This window comes from Otolemur garnettii, unplaced genomic scaffold (genome assembly GCF_000181295.1).
Source record: "Otolemur garnettii isolate 467f Iridium unplaced genomic scaffold, OtoGar3 scaffold00027, whole genome shotgun sequence".
NCBI lineage: Eukaryota > Metazoa > Chordata > Mammalia > Primates > Galagidae > Otolemur > Otolemur garnettii.
In genome coordinates, this window is record NW_003852422.1 from 5,757,211 (window position 1) to 5,779,157 (window position 21,947).

The 21,947-nt window shown below is 38.3% G+C and overlaps 1 protein-coding gene across 3 annotated transcripts in view; it reads left to right on the top strand.

Moving 5' to 3' along the window:
- Nucleotides 1-21,947, top strand: part of NETO1 (neuropilin and tolloid like 1) — a 114,528-nt gene that overhangs the window by 57,068 nt on the left and 35,513 nt on the right. For 2 of the 3 annotated variants that reach the window (XM_003788400.1, XM_023512400.1), the window contains exons 5-7: nucleotides 4,290-4,331; nucleotides 4,450-4,577; nucleotides 10,363-10,591. In XM_003788400.1, coding sequence (XP_003788448.1) covers nucleotides 4,290-4,331; nucleotides 4,450-4,577; nucleotides 10,363-10,591 — 399 coding nt within the window. Of the gene's footprint in view, nucleotides 1-4,289; nucleotides 4,332-4,410; nucleotides 4,578-10,362; nucleotides 10,592-21,947 lie in introns of all 3 variants that reach the window. The other variant, XM_023512399.1, reaches the window with a different exon arrangement.

A 21,947-nucleotide genomic window follows, 5' to 3' on the forward strand; every position in this document is an offset into this window, starting at 1 on the left:
GTTGCAGCCATTATTGTTGTTTGGCGGGCCCAGGCTGGATTCGAACCCGCCACCTTAGGTGTATGTGGCTGGCGCCTTAGCTGCTTGAGCCACAGTCACCAAGCCTATACTTTCCTTTTCAAATGGCTCTTTTATGAACACGTGATTGTTTAACATTATGAACTATTCATTTGGCATTATTGAATTACTATTATGAAGAACTTCCAAATGTTGACACATTTCTTCATACAATATAAAAACCCACCTATATTCCTATCAGTGCCAACCTCATTTGAAAATTCTCCTAAGTATTGGGAAGTTGTCAACTGCACAGTGGCAAATATCTTTCTTTTCCTTGAATTTGGAATTTTATCGTTGGCAACAAATATTATCAGTTGTTTTTCTTAGGAATCAACAGATCTATTTGGTTCATTTTTCAAGAAAATGTCTGCCAAATATCTGTATCTGAATAGCTATATAGATCTTTCAAAGAAAAAGAATGCTCCGTGATAGAAGTGGCTACTTCAGCTCCCAATTGGCTTCAATGGAAGCTGAATCGGTTTTCAATGGAAAAGCCGAGATGCTTTCTCTTCAGAGGACCCTCTTACTGGTCGTTCTGTAGCAAAAGTACTTTATCCACATTTAATGTTTCATCACGCAGGATGACTAAGGCATTTACTCAAGATTTTAGATTTAAAAAAAATATTCTTTACTGCTTCATCTAGTTAAATGATGTAAAGTAAAATTCCTTTTTTTTCTTGCCTTGCAAATACATAGGAAAGAATTCTTCAGTAAATTTTAGCTACTTGGCACTACCCTGGTTCATCTCTAAGACATCAGCAATTTTACACACCACTGCTTTTTCATCATCAGTGCAATCTAGTATGAGCTATAGATTGAAAAATTCCTCAAAAACATGAATATTCCAACACTAATTGCATTTGTTGGCAAGCATGCACATAAAAGATGGTAGCTGGTGATAGGCCTGTGTTAGCGCTGAACCGGTTTAATTTTTTTTTTTAAACCCACTCATGTCTGCACATTTGTCCATTACATAGATAAAATAAAGGTTTTAAAGACAAGGTGGTAATGCTTTCTTTTTGTATTAAGAACCATGAAGAGAGAAAAGAAAACAGGAGATGTTGTTTGAGAGAGAATTGTCAAGGAATGCCTTTCAGAGGACATAATATTTGAGCCAACCACTGCAGAATGAGAAAGAGCCAGGCATGTGAATCCTGTGTGCAGAGGCACTGCAGCCAGATGAAGGAGCATGTTCAAAGGGCCGAGGGTGGGAACGGCCTTGAGTGTTGGTGTGATCACAGAGAAAAGAGTAAGGGCCAGCAGCATGGAGCCAGGGGGTCAGGGGCAGGACACAGTGGGTGTTATAAAACATTATTCTAAAGGAACTGCAGAGCCAAGTGAGTGCCATGATCTAATTTACATTTTTAAAAGTTTATTTAAGTTGCTTAGTGGGGAATGCATTTAAAGAAAGATCTAGAGGAAAAGACCAGTTATTAAATACCACTTTCTTGTGCAACTGCATAATAATTCACGTCACTATCTACGAACCACTGAGGGCGGTCAGTCTGTCTTACCACATTAGACTCATTTCAGATTGTTTCAGAAACAGCATTTTGTTGTTTGTTTGTTTTTGCTAATCATGTGGGCCATCTATAATTGTGCTCTTACTAGAGGCTAGTATAAATGGATTTTCAAAAACAATTTTTTTCTAAAGTTTTGTTTTTAAACCATCAGTACTATCACTAATAACACAAAGACAAAAATAAATTTTCAATTCCCAGAACTGACATTTCTCTCAGCATTGTCTGGCATGGGTTATAAAAATGACAAATGTTAGCCTTCAAACAAGAAAACAGAATATCAACTACATTTCCACAAAAATCATGGGAACAGCCATGGAAGAAGGCTGAAACATTCTATTCAAAAAGGAGATAATAAGTGTTACAATGAACAGAAGTAAGCATTATTCTTACAGCAAAAATCGTGCAGTGAATAACAAAGAAAATGTAGATAACTGGTATTGTCAAACTTGATATAAAATGTGGATCGATCCAGGTAAGATGTGCATGTGTCCCTTCAATGCCAATGACACGGCTTAATGGTGACAACCAATTTAGTGGTTCTATAAAAACCTAGCTGTACACATACGTGTTAAAAATATATTTATTGAACGAATGACTCTGTATTCATTGATTCAGACAAAGGAAAAAATTCCTGCTAGGATTTATCTTGGTCTAAATTATCTATGACGTCATCATTTCTGTATCCTTCATGGAAATTGCTTATAGCTTTTTACTTTCTTTGTTTTTCTAAAAACATTTTTAAAAACTCTTTTCAAAACAGCTATGTAAATGAATTTGCATCTTGATTCAAAATTTATTAGCAATTTCTGAGAGTGTCCTATAACAAAATGAGTCTCATCTGATATAGTCACATCGTAGCATGGCTGATTAAGGCCTCAGTGTTTCAGCAAATCAGTTCACACCCCTATTTGAGAAAACAACAGACATAAAAACAACAAAATAATCTCTCATGAAAATGACTAAACTTGGGGCAGTGCCTATGGCCTAGTGGGTAGGACGCCAGCCCCATGTGCCCAGGGTGGCAGGTTCGGACCTGGCCCCTGCCAAACTGCAACGAAAAAATAGCTGGGCATTGTGACAGGCACCTGTAGTCCCAACTACTCGGGAGGTTGAGGCAAGAGAATCATCTAAGCCCAGGAGTTGGAGGTTGTTGTGAGCTATGACGCCACAGCACTCTACCAAGGGCAACAAAGTGAAACTCTGTCTCTACCAAAAAAAAAAAAAAAAAAACGAAACTGTCAGAAATTAGCCTGCAATGATGAGTTTAGTGCATCCATGCACACAGACACAGAAAGTAGCACATTTAGTGACACACATACGTGTAAACACACATGCTCTTAGCGTCAAGAAATAACTCCTACCAGAAAGAGTGCTGCCTTCTCATATTTCAGTTCTAGAGCATGGACTCTTTTCCGGTTCCCGTGAAGCACAGCATTATTTTTCCTAGGCCTGTGAATTGTGACGTTGGTATTTTGATGAGGATTGCACTGTGTCTGTAAATCATTTGGGGTGGTAAGGACATTTTAACAATGCTGAGTCCACCCATCCACGAGCCTGACGTGTTCTCCCATTGGCGGCCTTTGCAGTTTCACTCATCAGTGTTTGGTTGAGATCATTCACCTTGGCTAAGTGTATTTTTAGGTGTTTTATTTTCTTTGTAGCTATTATGAACAGTATTGTGTCTTTGGTTTGTTTTCAGCTGCTTGGCTGTTATTAGTGTACAGAAATGATCCTGATTTAATACCTTGATTTTTTTATTTTGGGACTTTGCTGAATTTGTCAATTGTAAGAGTCTCTTGATGGAGTCTTTGGGGTTTTCTAGGTACAAGATCCTCTCTGCGACAAATATTGGAGACTATCGTACGGTTGACTATAATGCAAGCCAGAAAAACTGGATATACCTTGTTTCTGTCTGTTATGATTTAAAGTTTATCTCAAAGTCTTACCTTTACACTTCAGTGCTGAACACCTAACTCAAAATCAAGTACAAGAAGTGTCCTTTTTTTTTTGTCCTCATTATTGGCTTATGGTATTTGGGAGAATTTTGAGGGTTATGATAAAGCAAGCTTCTCCTGAAACACATAAATAAGCAGAGAAAAAGGTCCTAGCTCAGAGGAAGAATGGAGAGAGGGGGTGTTAAGTCGATAAGATAGAATCCTGAGGAATACTTTGAAAGAAGCATGGTGTGAAAAGTTAGAGATGAAGATTTGATGAAAAAAAGATAGTTCAGTCATCAAGAGAGTCCTAGATTTCACATCTTAACTGTGTGCTTCCAATATTCTAGTTGAAAATTGTTTTCCAATAACAGAATGTTTTGAATCAGACAAAAGAATTGGACCCAGAACATACAGAAGTTGACCAAAACCTTGAATTACCCATGGGTACATTTACAAAAACATCTTTTGTCTAATTATGGAGTTATAGGAAATGAGTCAGATTTTGGTTTGATATTTAGATCCAGGAATTGCATTAGAAGGTTTTTTAAGAAGGTGTCTTTTGTATTGAGAAAAGCCTTATAGTGAAGCTATATTATATTAAATTAACACTTTTAGTCCTAATACTATCCTTCACCTTTTATTTAGCTATTTAATTTCCTCCGATGTATTTTTAAGGCAGAATCCTGGAAAATGTAATGGAATATTACTCAAAGTCATTGTAAGTACTAAATATAGACTAGGACTAATTGTCTTTTTCTCACTTTTTAAGATCCTGATTTTAAGGACCTTGGAGTTTTGAAACCATTACCAGGTTGGTACAATAGATATTTAATAATGTACACAGGACTTTGTATTTTGCTATGAAATACACTTTGGGTTTATTATTCAAGTTCCATGTGTGTGTGTTTGTTTGGCATTTTCTTCTTTAGCGTGTGAGTTTGAGATGGGCGGCCCGGAAGGAATTGTGGAGTCCATGCAGATCATGAAGGAAGGCAAAGCCTCTGCCAGCGAGGCCGTGGACTGCAAGTGGTACATCCGGGCGCCTCCACGGTCCAAGGTCAGTCTTACTGTTGAATCTAGGCTCGTACGGGGGACTGGAGAAGTGTCTCTAATACACATTGCTTTGAAGCAGCTGGACATGCTTAGTATATTTCAGAGGCAATCATAAGCTATGACTTTGTTTTGGCTTCGAAATGCACCTTATCTTCTCCTGACCCATTTACTCTGAATGTTATAAATAACAATATGGAGAGTGTGTCAAAGACATCATTTGATAACCTGGACAATAGACTTTAAGGTAAATCTACACTCTGAAAAATGGATCAAAATGTCAAGAACCATGGTTCTAAGCATAATTACATCTACACTCTTACAGACGCTCTTTGCCATTTGTTTGTTTTCTGACGTAAAGTCTTATCTGTGGAAGAAATTATCTGGGGCTGACAAAGTCTTGTGTGTCTGGCATATAAAATACAGGTGTCACAGGGCTGAGGGCCAGAGATGACAGGACCCAGGGGAGCCAGTACTCAGGGCCTGCACTCATGAGTTCTTTGTCTTTGTGGTTATGAGAAAATGTGGGTCCTGCATTACTACATCCTCTGTTTTTAATATGACAACAGAACTGTAGATTTTATGTTGATCACCCCAATATTTATATGTTTCAATACATTGTAAAAATCACAAGTATGATTTGTATTTAAGTAAATGTGTCATGGGCCAGATTTGGAATCAGGCCACCATTTTGGAAACTCTTCTGTAGAATAGGATGAAATAGATACTCATCTTGCTTATGGAAATATCTTCCAAGATATCGTGGATCATTATTTTAGCTGTCATGAGTATACAGCATCGATTGTTTGCTTGTTCTTCTTGTTTTCTTATTTCTCAGCTCTAAACTGATAAGGAGACATGGATTTATGGATATTAGATTAGTAGTTGACTATGAAGTTGAAATGGTTTGAATTTAATTAATTGCTTTAGTGAATCTATACAATCTCAAGCATTTAGGTTTTTAGTTTAATTCCTAGAAAATTATGTAACAAATTAAGCCACAAGATAATATCATTGAGGTATTTATTAGGCATAAGAGAGGGAGAGAAGTGAGTGCTACACCTGGCAGGTACATCAGAGGCAGAACCAAATAGCAATCAGGGTCTTGGCTGAATGTCCGTGAGAAACAGTATTATTGTGTTAGGTAGAGGAGGCAAGAAGTCTGTCTGGGTAGACAGAGTGGCAGTGTGAGGTCATGGACTCAGAAGAGACTATGCTTTTTCAGGAAGGAAAGTAATTGCAGGTGACCAAGTAAAAGCGGAGAGATGGGGGTGGATGTTGAGTCATTATGCTGAAGGGCTCTGCGGGCCGTCCTGAAGAACTTGGTCTTCTCCCTGAGTGCGTTAGCGATATACAGAAGAATGAAGCAGAAAAGTGACATAGCCAGACTTGCATTTTAGGAGAATAGCTTTTCCCTTTGAGGAAAAGACAGGGAGTCAACACAGCAAGCAGAAGACCAGGTAGGAAGCTATGGCAGTAACCCCAGTGTCTGAGGTTCCTTCATGGTCTGCGACATCATTCCCGAGCGGGAGCAGAATCTGGTGAGTGGATATTCAGGCTAAGAAAAAAAAGAAGCAGCACTGTTGAGGGCATTGATGTTTCAGGAAACGTTTTTGTCTCTCTTCCCTTGTTTCTTCCTTGAATATATTTCTAGCATTCACATATAAAATGCAACTGTGGTGTATTTTCCCTAATTTTCGATTACAGAGTTCCAGAGATTTTTGGTCCAGGTTCCAGCTATAACACTGCAATCTCCTTTGGCATCTGAGCAAATCTTTGGAAACATTAAACGCATTATGAAGAAAAGCATACTTCTTTTTTTTTTTTTTTTTTAGTCAAAAGCTGTTGGTAATATAAAACCATAAATAACCCACTACCTGGATGGAGAGCAGAATTTCAGTTGACTACACCCTCGTTCATAAAACATGTATTCACATCCAGGTGGTGTTTGTTTTTCTGAAGCAACCCAGTGACAGATTTTTATCAGACTTGTCTTTAACAGGAAAGATACGTGCCTCATGTCACTGTCATAACCAGCACCTTTGTCACTAGAGTGTTAAAGAGAAAGAGTTCATCAGAGTGTAAATACCTTTTTCTCCAGCTGATAAATAGGCAGTCTTTTGTACAATCTCAGAACAACAATAGCGGGTGTACCTGTCTGTTACAAAATTTGGCATTCCCTGACCCAAAGGGTAAGCAGCCTGCAGAGCCGGACAAAGATGGCTCTATTGTGACAGGCTTTCTCTGTTAAATTAAAGGTTAGAGGATCGGAAGTGGCTTTGAATACTGTGGAGAAAAGCAAGAACTGCCATTACCGCCTGTGCGGGCTTTCTATTTTTATGGAGTTCCTAGCAGCTTAGGAGCAGAGACTATCATAGCATGCTTTAAACTTGAAAAGGCTTGTGGTGAATATTTGAACGGTGCCTGGTGACTGAACCATATTGCACAAGGGCCAGACAGCTTACTTGGGTTCTGTTGAAGTTTAGATAAATTACATAGTGCTTTTCCGTCTTTTGACAAATAGAACCAATAATAACCAATAACTCCTTGATTTGATAATAGTGACATAGATGGTCCCCTTTAATTAGAATGTGATTGATCACGTGCAGATTTCTTAGAATTTGGGAAACCAAAGTCAGAAAGAACATTGAAAGTCTGTTGCTGTCTGGAATGTTTGTAAGATAAGCTGAGTCAGGATAGTGAAGTTCAGTGTAGGGTAACAATGGGGTGTATAAATATGCCTCTGTGAGCAGGGATTTTGCACACACACACACTAAAGCAAGATGGCGGAAGGGCATTACAGTATCTCATTCTGAATGTGGTCCAGAAGACAGCCAGCAGGCGAGAATGAAGGGAGAGGAATCTAGCTGTTTGAACCTTACTTCCATGAGGGCTCAGCCTGATTTATCTCCAGACACCCAGTGACAAACAGAATGTCTGCTGTTTAACTAATACTCAGAGAATAAATGAACTAATGTCCTTCTACAAGAAACGACATCCCGTAATCATCAAACATTTGAAGTACAGTCATATGAAGAGGAATAAGATTTAATGTGCATAGTTTTTAAGTAGTACAATTTATTTGAATAATTGAAACTAGAGAAACAGATTTTGATTTAATACAGAGAAGGTTGTTGTTTTATTAACGGAGATCAAATGAGATTCCACAGGAGAGTCCAAGCAGAGTTTGGCAGAGATTTTACATAATAATTAAAGTCAAGTAGTGTTCTGGCATGGGTACCATGAAAGTCCTTTCAAAACCCAAATTCTATGAATCTGTGATAAGTGACCTGCCCAGACATTTGGCCGGTTAGCAATAGAGTTGGAGCAAGATAAACACCTCATAACTCTTGGTACAATTTGCTGTAATAAAACCACACTATTATTTGATGTTATAATCAAGTTTTACTTTTAATTTTTAATAGTTTTGAAATGTAATGTTGATTGAAAGTTAATAATTGTTTATAAGTAGAATGTGATGTTTTGATATATGTTTCCATTGTAGAATGATTAAATCAATCTGCCTAACACATACATCATGTATTTGCTAAGTATCAGAAATACAGTCATGTATTTCTGAAATACAATACATTTTATAATACATTATAAAAATATGCAAATGAGGGTAATCAACTTAATGGTTAATGTTTTGAGATAATAAAAACTCTCGCTGTTACTATTTTCCCATCTTTTAATATTTCAAAATAATTTTTATTTTTTTTACCTAATTCAAAAATATGTGGAGCCAAATTATAATCAAATGTACCTAAAAGTCAATGTAAGTTTATAGTAATGTTGTGTTACAGGCATTGAAATTTCTTAAACGTGTACGTTGAATGTAAATGTTATAGGGAGAATCCTTAGAGGGTACCAAGATTTCCAGCCCCAACCCCTGGAGTTGTGAATATGATAAAATGTCATACAGCTGATTATGCAAGTCACGCAGCTAAAGGAATTTTGCTGTTGTGATGAAGGTTAACAACCAGCTGACTTTGGTTTAAGTAGAAGGTAGATGAACGGGGTGAACCTGGTCTAATCACAGAGGCCCTTTAATGCAGAGCAGGTTCTTTGGATTTGAGTGAAAGGGGACGTCAGTATGTGATGTTGAGATAAGGAAGGGGTAATGAGCCAGTTTATTGTTTTTTACTTTTTTATAATGTACCAGTTAAAAACTTTGGCTAAAAGAGTGCTATTGTTAGATTTGTTCCTTAGAAATATAACTTAGGCTGGGGTGAGTTTTGTGAGTAGAAGAACGTGTCGCTTCAAACACCCAGGCTGGTCAGCAGATGTGAAATATCACGGATGTGTCGGGGGAGCTGGAAAACAAATATTTTGAAGATGAAATTGGCAATGACTAGTGCCCCGCTGAACAAGAACACTGAGGGCAAACGATACCCTTTTATTAATTAAATAGTGACATTTTAAAATTTAGAGCAAACATACTGTATCTGGGAAAAATTGCCCCTTGAATTTCTCATTTTATGAAATAAGAAACAATGTATAAGGGGTGATGAAAAGATGAATTTTTAATTGAACGTATGTGTTTAGTTTATATCCATGTCATGTTAAGAAAAAAACACTTAAGAGGAAGTAGCCTACATGCATTCCTATTAAAATAAAATATGAAACACTTAGGAGATACCTGCGTAAGGGACACTTTCTTTATTCCAAACTTGTTCAAGGTATACCTCTTATTGTGCAGAGATTTTTGGCTTTATGTAACTCCAACAGTTTGACTTTGAATCCTGGTGTCATGAGTTAACTGAAGCAGCTTTTCAGCACTGGCCCTCACTGTCCAGTCCTCAGTCCTACCCACAATGACGTATTAGTTTCTGCAGCAAAGTAAAGGCCAAGCTTGTGGATATTGCTGAGTTGATGGATGGAAGAACAAACAACTTCTTTATCGACTTATCTTTGGTTGAATTAACTATTTGTGATCTTTAATGCACATCTTTAGAGAGTCAAATAATGTCAGTTGATCTAAACAAATCACTACATCTGAAGCTGTGCATCATGGTGGAAGGATTATGGCTAGCAACTCAGAGGGTCCTCATGTCTAATTTCCAATTTATACCATCTGAGTCCGAGCTTCCTCATCTGAATATGAAAATTAAATGAGCCACTTGATAGAGTTGTTGGAAGTATTAAAAAAAATGCCTCATATAAAGCGGGATGCCTGGCATGTCTTATTCATTAAATATTAGTTTAATTTGTATTTATGTCAACTTAGATAATGGTGTGACTCTATGTATGGCAAGAATGGTCAATACTGGCTTGGCCTTTTAAAAAAAATTACGATGCACCAAAAAGGAAGTAGCATGTTTTTATTAAATAATTTAAACAAACTGAAATCAGAGACTTAACATCACTTTTTTTTTTCCTTTGGTGTTAATACGAATTATGTATTACTAAACGTTCCAAAGAGGTTTTTTTTAAGCCATGGAACTTTAACCAGAATGTAGCAGGCATATTTAAAACATGTTTTGCTAATCAGAACAGTGTACACGTGTGCAAAATGCGAGGCTGATTCCAAGTGAGTTATGGGAGACGGCAGGATCATTTGGGTAGAAGTACTCAGCTTCGACGGCTACGACATTTATTTAGAAACATTTCAAAATACATCAATTTGTTCTCTGCTTGTACAGCTCCCTTGTATCCACTGAAGGAAAACACTAAGATTGATTGCAATCAAGATTGTCTTGTGAGATTGAAAAGGAGAAGAGGAGCTCGGCTACCGACTGATTTGCATTCGTCTTTTGATGTGGGGAAATTGTTTTATCTTTGCTTTACAGATTTACTTACGGTTCTTGGACTATGAGATGCAGAACTCAAATGAATGCAAGAGGAATTTTGTGGCTGTGTATGACGGAAGCAGCTCGGTGGAGGACCTGAAGGCTAAGTTCTGCAGCACGGTGGCCAACGACGTGATGCTGCGCACGGGCCTCGGGGTGATCCGCATGTGGGCGGACGAGGGCAGCCGCAACAGCCGCTTCCAGATGCTCTTCACGTCCTTCCAAGAACGTAAGACTCCGCTACACTTTCTGCTTCAGACAGGTTCAGGGCGCCGGCTCCTGGCTGTTAATGGTGTGTACTTAGTTTGAGCACAGCAGGGTCTTCCCCAATAAGTTGTTAAAAATCACTGGTGAGATTCCCTTTCCCTCTTTTTGATTAATTGGCAGGAGAACGTGACATGCTACATTTGGTTCCCTTATCTCAGCATAAGCACCACGGCCTCGCTTAGGACAGTTCGTGGTGTTCAACCAGGAAATGATGAAGTCTGTTTATCTTTAGCTCTTACGAAGCATGTGGAACCGATGCTGCAGAGTTGAGTTTGATTTTAAACCTTTAAAGAAAAACCTGCATAAAAGTATTTGGTATTAGGGCGGCTCCTGTGGCTCAAAGGAGTGGGGTGCCGGCCCCATATGCCGGAGGTGGTGGGTTCAAACCCAGCCCCGGCCAAGAACTGCAAAAAATAAAGCTGGTAGTTTCTCTTTATAAGCTTTTCCTGCAGGTCCACTGATTTCAAACAGGTTTGTAACTACAGAGTTCCGTTTAAAGTAGGCGAGGAGAGAAAATCATCTGAGCAGACAGCCACAGAAAAAAGTTCCAGAAAATATTCAAACTGGCACAGTGGGTCATACACAGAGTAAAATGCAAAACACAGGAATTTTAGAAAATTATATCCTGACAAATAATAAGTCATACTAATAGATATATTTGGGGTATTCTTTAGAATTTCTGAGTATCTCGTGTGTCTCAAATTGATGCAAATGAAAAATAATCCTGAGAAATACGGCTTTAGGCCATAAGCACCCTGTGTTTTGCGACTAGATGTTTTTGTGTAATTAGAGAAGGTAATAAAATATTTTTTAAATTTCAAGTATTTTTCTTATTGTCAGCAGCAAAGCAATCAGCATGTTTTTTAAATTCATAAATGTTAAATGTATTAGAAAATTCTTTAATATAGTGAATAAATAGTTTTGACTTTAAATCTCTCTCTGAACAGTTGAGGAATTCTAAGGACCAGAACTCTAAATATCATTTTATTTTTCCAAATCTTGATACCATCATCAAGGGTGTTAAATCTCTCTTCCAGCTTTGTGTCAGATTTAAACACTGTATTGCTATCTATGTCTTTATTTTAGTCGTTGATTAAAATATCAGAAGTAATGCATCTTTATTTCAACACAGTATTTGGGGCAGAAAAAATGCCATTTTCTTGAATAAAATATGAAGAAATTCAGGCAATAAGATTTTTGTTGTTGCTGTTGCATTACTGATTGCTCTACCAAAGTCAAGGAATTTTTTCTTTGGTGAAGAAATCTCAAGGTTCTGTAAACAGTCCCTGTCTCACCAGTTTTGGATAATATATTGAGAAATCTTAGCGATTTAAGTGACAAAAATATGGAAGAGCAAGCTAATATGTGAGGTGATATAATAATTTTTAATATAATAAAAATTCATAATTTGTATCAAACCCATACGATAAAATATAGTAGTGACATATAAATATATTTGTTAATCTTTAAAAAAATCAACTTAATGATAGCGTATGGGAACCCTGATTCCTCAAACTTTCTATGATTTTATTTCATTCAAAATTGACATGAGCTGATATTTTCATTGTAATTGACAACCATCATCTTGCATTGTAGTAACCTACATTAAAGAAAGAACAGTAAGTGTGTAAATATGTTAATAATAATCTCATGGGAAACAGCACTAGTGAAATGCAAAAGGCATTGTCTGTATTTTTCTGGGTGTTATTAATGAAGGCCAGAGGCTGACGAGGTTACAGAAGTATCTAGAATCATGATATCATGCCAGAGACAAAGAAATATTTACTTTAGGCTGTGGTGGTTGTTATTGTTCAAAATGTGATAATTACTTACACTTATAGATTGGTATCTCAAAGGTAAGATCAATGTTTGAAAGTATACAGGAAAGGAAGCTTTTGAGTGTAATCTAAAGGACAATGTCTAGCTTGTGAGCTGTGATATTAAAAATCGGAATGGATCTCTATGAAGTATATAAACTATGAATAGAGAGGCGAGCTAATCTGATAATGGATTGTCATCTGACAAAAATTGTAGTGGAAAAACATCTGTGTTAGACAGAGGAGAATTAACACCAAAGACCCCCTTTCAACACTAAAATGGATTTTTTTTAGTCTTAAAATATCTACATATACCATAAGAAATAGCGAATTTTTTCATTCTATGCATCTATCATTAGAACTATGTCTATTTGAAACAAAAATAGAGTTTCAATTCATATGGTTAATTGATCTTAGGAAGTCATTCAAGTGGTGGACTTTTAAATGAGTAATTCTGAAGACAGGGCATTCTTCCTACGTGGAAAAAAAGGGCACTCAACTCCTTTTGTTCCTGTAAGGTGGATGAATAATCACTCTCTTCAAATGTCGAGTATTACAATGTCGTTCTCTGTGATAATCTCATAAATTTACAATAAGCTCCTACTGAAGCAAGTTTATCCTGTGTGTCATGTTGCCAGCTTAATCTTCTATCCTCCCCAAATTCATATGCTAAAAATCTAATCACCAATGTCAGGGTAGTAGACATGGGCACTTGGAAGGTGAGTAGATCAGAAAGGCAATGATGGGAGCACTCCTCAATGGGAGTAGTGCTTTCCTGCAGAGGGTCCACACAGGGACAGTGCCCTTTCTACTGTGTAAGCACAGAGCCAGAAAGTTTGAGCCTGAACCAGGAAGTGGGCCCTAACCAGATGCTGTATCTGCTGCACCTTGATCTTGGACTTCACAGTCTCCAGAATGGTGAGAAAAGAATTTCTATTGTTTATAAGCTAACTGATGCTATTCTGTTATAGTAGTCCAAAGAGACTATGTAGTTTTGCCAAAATGTTTCATTTCTCTTCACTGGCTAAAATTGTGCAGAGTTCTACTATTATATATGTATAATATATAGATATATATGGTTAGACAATTGGAAACACTCCTCTAGGATGAGGTCATGAACATAGTTTTCAGACCTTGTATAGTGACACCTCCGATGGCCAAAGAGTTCCAAAATTGCTTGGAAGAGTAGACTGGGCGCTGGTGTCAGTGCATGGCTTCCAAAAGGGAGTGTTTAGAAAATTACTGTCATGCTAGTACAGTAATCAGGTATGTAGCACTTTCCCACTTTTTCCAGAATGGGTTTGTGAACTTGATTATCTGACCTCATGTATACCTAGAATCAAATTCATCATGTGCTAAAGTGTTTGGGTTAGATTAAGTCTTCATTCATTGACATCAAAATATTCCAAATAAGAGATATAGATTTCAAAACAACAAAAGTGGACTTTAATCCATGCAATTACTTGGAAATGGGTAGTTAAGAATCATTTGAAGGATAATTAAAGAGAAAACAAGAGGACTTTATTTAGGGTGCTTCAAGTTCCCTAGATGATATTATTTTATTCAGTATTAGTGTCTAAGACAGTATTTGGAATTACATTTTCATTGTTATTGCTAATGATTCTGGCTGTTGATGGTGATATATATACAGGGTATATGTTATATATTACTATATGTATAATACATCAAATTACATATCTAATCTAATATATAGTTTATATGATCTAGTACACATAATTATATGACTTTATATAATACATAGCTCATATATTTCTCATATATATAATTTTATGTGTACATACATCTTCAAGTATTTGCTCTATATACCCATACATGCCAAGAATTAAAGAAAACATATTAGTGATCAGCCTTTGTCTAACTCAAATGCTAAGAAGTTATTTTCCTTGGTTCTTGGGTAGTTATGAAATATTGTCTTCAGTGCAGTGTTGAGAAATGCTTAGAACCGAGTAACCTGATGGTTTGAATGAAGATGCTCCCCCAATGTTCCTGTTGAAATCCTTAACGTTGCTTATAAGCCACCAAGTCTGGCATTTTGTTAAAGCAGCCCAAATGGACTGAGGAAAATTATGCTGATAAATCGGGATGATGATATAATAAATACTCAGGAATATGCAGAGATGGCTTTGGAACTGAGTAATGGGTAGAGGCTGAAAGAGTTTTGAAGTTACACTAGAAACAGCTGACATTGCGGCAGGACCACTAAGAATGATGCTGGGTGAGGGATCAGAGGAGGGGAAACTCAAGGGCCACTCTGATGCGCTCTCCGACAGAAATGAGAAATATGTCATTGGACAACAGAAGGACTCTGGTACTTGTTATGAAGTGGCAATGAATTTGATTGTACTGTGTTTATGCTCTGATGCTCGGTGGAAGGTAGAGTTTGTGGGTGACGAAGTCAGACGTACTTCTGAGAAAATATCTAAGCAAAGCATTGAAGCTGCAGCCTGGTTCCTCCTGACTGCCTGTAGCCAAATGTAAGAAGGAAGGAATTACATAAAAGGTAGAACTGATCATCAAAAGGGAAGCAGAGATTCAGAGCTGGAAACTCTCAGCCTGTCCATGTGGTGGGGAGTGAGACCGTGTGCCAAGGAGACAGCACCAAGGCTGTGCCCATCCCAGCATTTCTTTGATAAGGAGACTGGGCAAGGGTAGACCATCTCTGTCGATGTCAGGACCTGTTAAATACAGTGAAATGATGACATTGAAGGTGTTTTGGAAATCACTCGGCCTGCCTCTGCCATCTCAAGGCCAGACAGCAGGGCCTGTGGTATGGGGGTGGGCAGAGTGCCAAGCACCATCTCCATCTCAGGATTTTCTTCCTGTGTATCATGACAAACGTTCTCCTCACTGCCCCAACTGGGACATGCACATTGTACTCAGAAAAGCTCAAGTCTGCATAAAACAGGCATCCTCAAACTATGGCCCGGGGCCACATGTCCTGCCAAGGACATTTACCCAGCCTGCTAGGTGTTTTTGCTGCCACTGCCTGTCCTGCTTAGCCACTGCCTGTCCTTTTAAACTATAGTCCTACCCTCCAACAGTCTGAGGGACAGTGAACTGGCCCCCTGTTTAAAAAGTTTGAGGACCCCTGGATAGAACGCAGGTGGAGAACCACTGCAAGAGTGGGGCCTCCATATAGAATCCGTGCTAGGGCAGTGCCAGGCAGAACTGTGGGGTTGCCCCTGAGATCTCCAACCATTGGAGCCAAGGATAAGTGACTCCACCCGTGAGAGCCGAGCATGAGCTGTTTCCTGCACAGGGACCTTCACCCCAGCAGACGTGGAGAGCTGCATTGAGGCAAAGATTATCCTTGACCTTTGAGGTTTTGGACTTGAAGGGACCTATTACTATTCTTCTTTCCTCTTCCTCTCTTTCAGAATAGGAATATTTACCCTTTGCCTCTTCCCTTATTATATTTTAGAAGAACCATAACATGTTTGAATTCACAGACTTACACCTGGAGTGCAGTTTGTCTCAGAAAGAATTACACTGAGAGCCTCACCCATATGTGCTTTAGAAGGAATTTTGGAGTTAGATATTTAAATTAATGCTAAAACAAGTTATGACTTTAAGGACTATTGGGATAAAATCATTTTGCATGTGCAAAAGACAGGGCCTTGGGGGTCTAGTGTTGGAAAACCATTGTCTGAATGTTTATGTCCCTTCCATTCGTGTGTTGAGATGCTGTTGATGGTCTCAAGGTGATGGCAGTAGAAGGCTGGACTTTGTGATGTGATTACACTCCAAGGACAGAGCCTTCATGGATGAGAGGAGAGTGCTTGGAAAAGAGGCCTGAGGGAGACCTGAGGGAGAAATTAGATGGTTGCCTATGAGGAAAGAGACCTCACTGGTCGGCTGGAGTTTCTACAAGGTCCAAAATAAGTTTCTTTTGCTGATAAGCTACCCAAAATATGGTGTCTGGTTATATATGGCATCTGGTTATAGCAGCCCACAGGAACTATGAGCATGCTGTAGTTTGGGTGAAGTTTCTTTGTCCCCAACAAGACTCGTGTTGGAATTTGACCCCAATGTGGCAGTGTTAGGAGGTGGGGACTGGCAGGAGGTGTCTATGTGATGGGGTTGATTCTTCATCAATGGCTTGGTGCTGTTCTTCAGGGAGTAGTGAATTCTCACTCAGGAGTGGGTTGTTTACCAAGGGTGTGAGTTGTTATAAAGCCAGGCCATCTTCCGGTTTTCATCGACTCTTCCCACATGTCCTCTTCCCCTTTCATCTTTTCCACCCTGTGCACAACAGCAGAAAAGCCCTCAGTGGAAACCAGCACCATGCGCTTGAACTGCTCAGCCAACAAAACTGTGAGCTAAATTGTCGCAGCCCCTGTGGCCCTGGTCTCAATCACTGCAGGAAGGAACAAGGCTTGACACGGATTACAAGCTTGCAGGAGGCAGGCTAACTTTGACTGCAGGGTAGCCCGAAGCAACCTCCATAGTAGCCTTTTATTGAGACAGTACAAGACAGGTGAGGGGAGTATTAGACAATGACTGGGTGCCTAAGGATCGCCATGGGCTCAGGCTCTTTCTCTGCAAGGAGCACCTGCAGACAAATTCCCTGAAGGTCCATCCCCCCAGCTGCAAATCATCTTGCTCAGAGGTTGTCTGGCTTTTGGCGTCCTCTACACTAAATAACTGTTTTTGGGGTTTTTTTTTGTACCTTACCCACTCTCAGGTATTCTTTTATAGCGACAGAAAATATACTAAAATAGAACATATTCCATAATATCCTAATACCTGTTAAAATTTCTTATGTTAGGACCATACGATATTTTTAGAATCAGAGGAGAGTTTGGAGACTACCTATTTTAATTTTTCACATTTTCTGAATTCAAACAGAAAAAAGAAAAGGTTCAGGGAAGTTAATTGACTTTCCCTGCACATTCCCAACCTCATGCTTAATGATTTGTTAACAGAACTGAGGTAAGAACTTAAGACCTGACTCCTAATCTCATGAATTCTCTCATGTATAATTTCTCTGCCTCTTTGCAGCGCTTCTGAGACAATGATCCCATTTTTTAAAGAGGATGACGATGATAATGATTAAAAAGAGCAAGAGGTTAATCTCATGTGTGAGCATTGTTTTAAATGATTGTGAACTGATGTTTGATATTTCTGCCCTCTCTGCTGCATATAACACCCTAAATACTCACAGTGTGCCTCTCCCCTAAGATTGCAAGTAGCAGAAAATGTAAACCATAGGAAGAGGCTTGTATTCTGAACAGGCTCATATGGGGACTAATGCGTGCCTACATGAATATATTTTCAAATTATCATATGTGTACATTTGAAATTATCATATGTTTACATTTGCATCAGTAAATTCCAGAGAAAGGAAATAAGGAGTGAAGTTCTTATTGCACAAGTCATAGAACTTTTAGCTTGCATATATACGTTAGAAGCATTTTATAAAGCCTAGGTTAAATATTAATATTTGTGACAAATTGTTGTGTAATACCATTAATGGGGAGATCACAAAATCGCCAAAAAATTACCACTTGTAGCTAGAAGTACGACTTGTAGCTAAGGCTGGAGTGATGCCACCTCTATGGCCTCCTCGTCTAAGTGTGACACTGCTGCATCCACTGTGTCCCTAACCCGTCACCTGAGTCTTCCTCAGTTTTGCCAGAGAGGGCTGCCCTGATGTGTGGCATCACCAGGCTGTTGGCTTCCTGCCTACATTTTTAAATATTTTTTTTTCCTTCAGAAAAAAATCGTATCCAGCTTTTATCCTATAGTGCAATCTTCGAACCCAGAAATAAGACAAGATCATCAATATTATCACGGAAGAGGAATTCTCCAAAAAAAAAAAAATTACCAGGTTATAGCTTTTTAATAGCCTAAGTGATATTTTGCACTTGAATTACTCTATAAAAATTGAGTACATTCTTAAAGAATTTAGCCAGTGAGTGGCATCTGTGGCTCAAAGGAGTATGGTGCCAGCCCCATATATCAGAGGTGGTGAGTTCAAACCCGGCCCCAGCAAAAAACTGCAAAAAAAAAAATCTATCCAGTGGAGAAGAGAACATGTATGGGTAATCTAAAAAAAGAAGACAAAACATTTAGGTATTATTTTTGGCACATATTCTCTAAGAAAGAGGATTGATTTAACATTGAAGTACATGGGGGGGGCAGTGCCTATGGCTCAAAGGAGTAGGGCGCTGCCCCATATAATGGAGGTGGCAGGCTCAAACCTGGCCCCAGCCAGAAACTGCAAAAAAAAGAAAAAAGAAAAAAGAAATATATGAGTCTAATAGTAATAATTATTGGTTAATTTATTAGTAACCAACTTAATTTCATGAGTTGAGAAGCAACCGATATCAAAAAGAATCAGATTAAAAATGTGCTTATAGGACAATGCCTATGGCTCAATGAGTAGGCCACCAGCTCCATATACTGAGGGTGGAGGGTTTGAACCCAGCTCCGGCCAAACTGCAACAACAACAAAAATTAGACGGGTGTTGTGGTGGGCGCCTGTAGTCCTAGCTGGAGGCTGAGGCATGAGAATTGCCTAAACCCAAGAGCTGGAGGTTGTGGTGAGCTGTGATGCCACGGCACTCTACTGAGGGCGATAAAATAAGACTTTGTCTCTAAAAAAAAAGAAAAGAAATGTGCTTGTAGATAAAGAAGAATTCACCCGATTTGAGATCTGTCATACAGTGAATAGTTCTTACATTGATCACTGAAAGTGTACTATATTTTAGTTTATAGACATAATTTAAGATTGTTTATAATACATTTAGATCATTTTTATGAAGTTATTGACTCTAAAGAATCCCTCACCTACTGTGTATATTCCAAGCATACATGTCAAATGTATTTATAGTAGAAAATATATATCTAAACACAACAATTAAATAAAGGAGGTGAATGATATGTTAACCAGTTTGATGTAAACATTCCAAGTTGTTTATAAAATCCGCACATTGTAGCCTATAAATGCTGTAATGTACACAGTTATGATCAAATAAAAAAGAAAAAAAATTGTCAGTTAAAAAAAGTTAAGAATTTTAAATATATTTTATAATAAAGTAAAAAAGATCACTCATCTTTTAAAAAATTAATTTTAATTTTGAGAGTACTTATTATATGTGAAAAATCATAATCAAGCATGATAGAACTGTATATTTAATGTTGACTGGTTTCCAGTATGAAAAAAAAGAACCTTTAGTGGAATATGTCCATTCAAATCAAATCACCTACTTAATTTTCTGAGCCAACCTTGTTTTGCTTGAAAGATGAATTTGCAGTAACTGAAGTGGATGAATGGCGTGAGTAATGTCCGTTTTGCTTCCTGAAGTTGTAAGAGCAGAGGAGTTTTACACAATACAATATTAGTCTCTTATACTTGATTCATAAGTATTGTATATCTGTTAAAAACTGATATGCAAGCAAAAGATAAGTGAACAAATTGCTTTTAGATTGTATGGAAACTATTTATAATAATTTGCGGCAATGGAAGAATGTATTGTGTTTTATATTAACTTGTGACAAAAAAAATCAAGTCTAAGTTATAGATCTTAAAGAAACATACATACAATAACTTTAAATTCCAAGAAGTATTGGGTTGAATTCATCTGTGGAAGGCAGATTCTGAGATAAACTGAAAGAGTCTTGCCTCTTGGTATAGAAGCCATATATAGTCCCCTCCCCTTGAGACAGCCAGAAACTGTGATTAGATTGAGATATCTTTTGGTGAAAGTTGTTTTGAAGGTATAAATTAAGGCCCTTAATTGACTTTGAGTTAATAAAAGAAGAGGAAGTAGCTGGGGTCGACCTGCCTTAAGCAGGTGAGCTATCTAAAAACAGGTGAAGCCTCATTTGGAAAGACTGCTAGCCCACAGGAAGAGGGCAGGCTGCTAGGCTATGAACTGCCTGCCTGCAAGAAGGGAGCCTTGAAAAGCTGAGAGCAGCTCTGGCCAACAGTCAGCAACAATATGAGGACCCCAGCCATACAACTGCAAGGAACTACATTCTGCCAACAACCTGAATGATCTGGAAAGAGAACTCTGAGCACCAGCTGAAAACCATCATCCAACAAAACCTTAACTGCCCCTGACATGGTGCAGCCAGTACCTGAGCTTATAGCCTGTGGACACTGTGTATTGTGAATGGTTGTAAAGACACTAAATTTGTGTCAGTTTGTTACACAGAAATAGAAAACTACTTCAGAGACTGAAAATGAAGCACCGCTATAACAAATAGGTATATTTGGCTGTGAACAGTTTGAGATCATGCAGTGACCAGTGGTTGGAGAAATTCTGGGAACAAGAAAGAAAAAAAGCTTAAATTGCCAGATAGTAGAAATCTGGGTTTGGATGAGCACCTTTGAGGACTCATGGAAGTGAGGAGTATGTTAGCAAGAAATGGAGGAATGGGAGATTTTCTTTGTAGCAACAGAAAACTTAGCAAAATTGTGTTCTGGGGGTGTGTGGCAAGCAGAACATGTAACTGACAAATACGGACTATCCAGCTCAGTACAGTACTGAGCTAAATGTTAAATGCATAGCCTGGTTTCGTTTTGCTGCTTATAGTAACGTGAGAGGGGAGAGATAGAGCAAAGGAAGAATTATTACACAAGCAAACAAACAAACAACAACAAAAGAATTAGGACTGGATGCTTTTAAACTTTCCCATCTTCCCCAGGTGGTAAGCATGTTAAAAGCTGAAAAAGATCACTGCAAGTATTGCACAGGGAGAAGGCTAAATTTGTGACTGGATAAGGTTTACTAAACCATCAGAAGCTTCAGAAGGTCACAGTGTTCAGTCATGTAAGGGCACTTTTAAGAAGTTTAAGTTGTGCCTTCCAGGTCCTCTACATCTAACTGAAAGGATTAAGGGCACTGACTGTCAGTTATCTCTGCAGGAGCATAAGAGAAGGGATCATCTCAAAGAGATTTGGGGGTGTGGCTTTTGTCTAATGGAGCAAAGACATTGAATTTCAAGCAGGGCCCACAAGGTTCTTGAGAAGATTATTTCTGAAGCAATGCTGTCAACTTAGACTGGAAGGGACAATGAGAGAACCAAATGAAAAGGGGTGGTTGGAATTCCAAAACTCTAATGGCAGGAAGCTATCTGCTAAAACTACTAAGATATGGATATATGTAACCTTTCATGAGAAATAAAGGCTGACTCAGAGAACTTAACCAAGACAAACAAAGGGTTATTCCAAGACCTGAATCATAATAAACAAAAACACACTTTATACTGTGATGGATTTCAGAAGTACTTCAGACTCTCCACCCATTTCTTCTCCATTCTCAGTTGCTTAAACTGGAATCCTCTGTCCTGCCACTCTGCTGTGATGTTGAGCCAATACATGGAGAGAAACTGTGCCCCAGGAAATAAACAGTATTCCAGACTCTTACAGGACCACACCAAGGGACTCTCTGGACTATCTAGATGATTTAGACAATGAGATTTTGAACTGCTGAAATTTAGATGAGATGTTGAACTTTAGATCATGCTGTT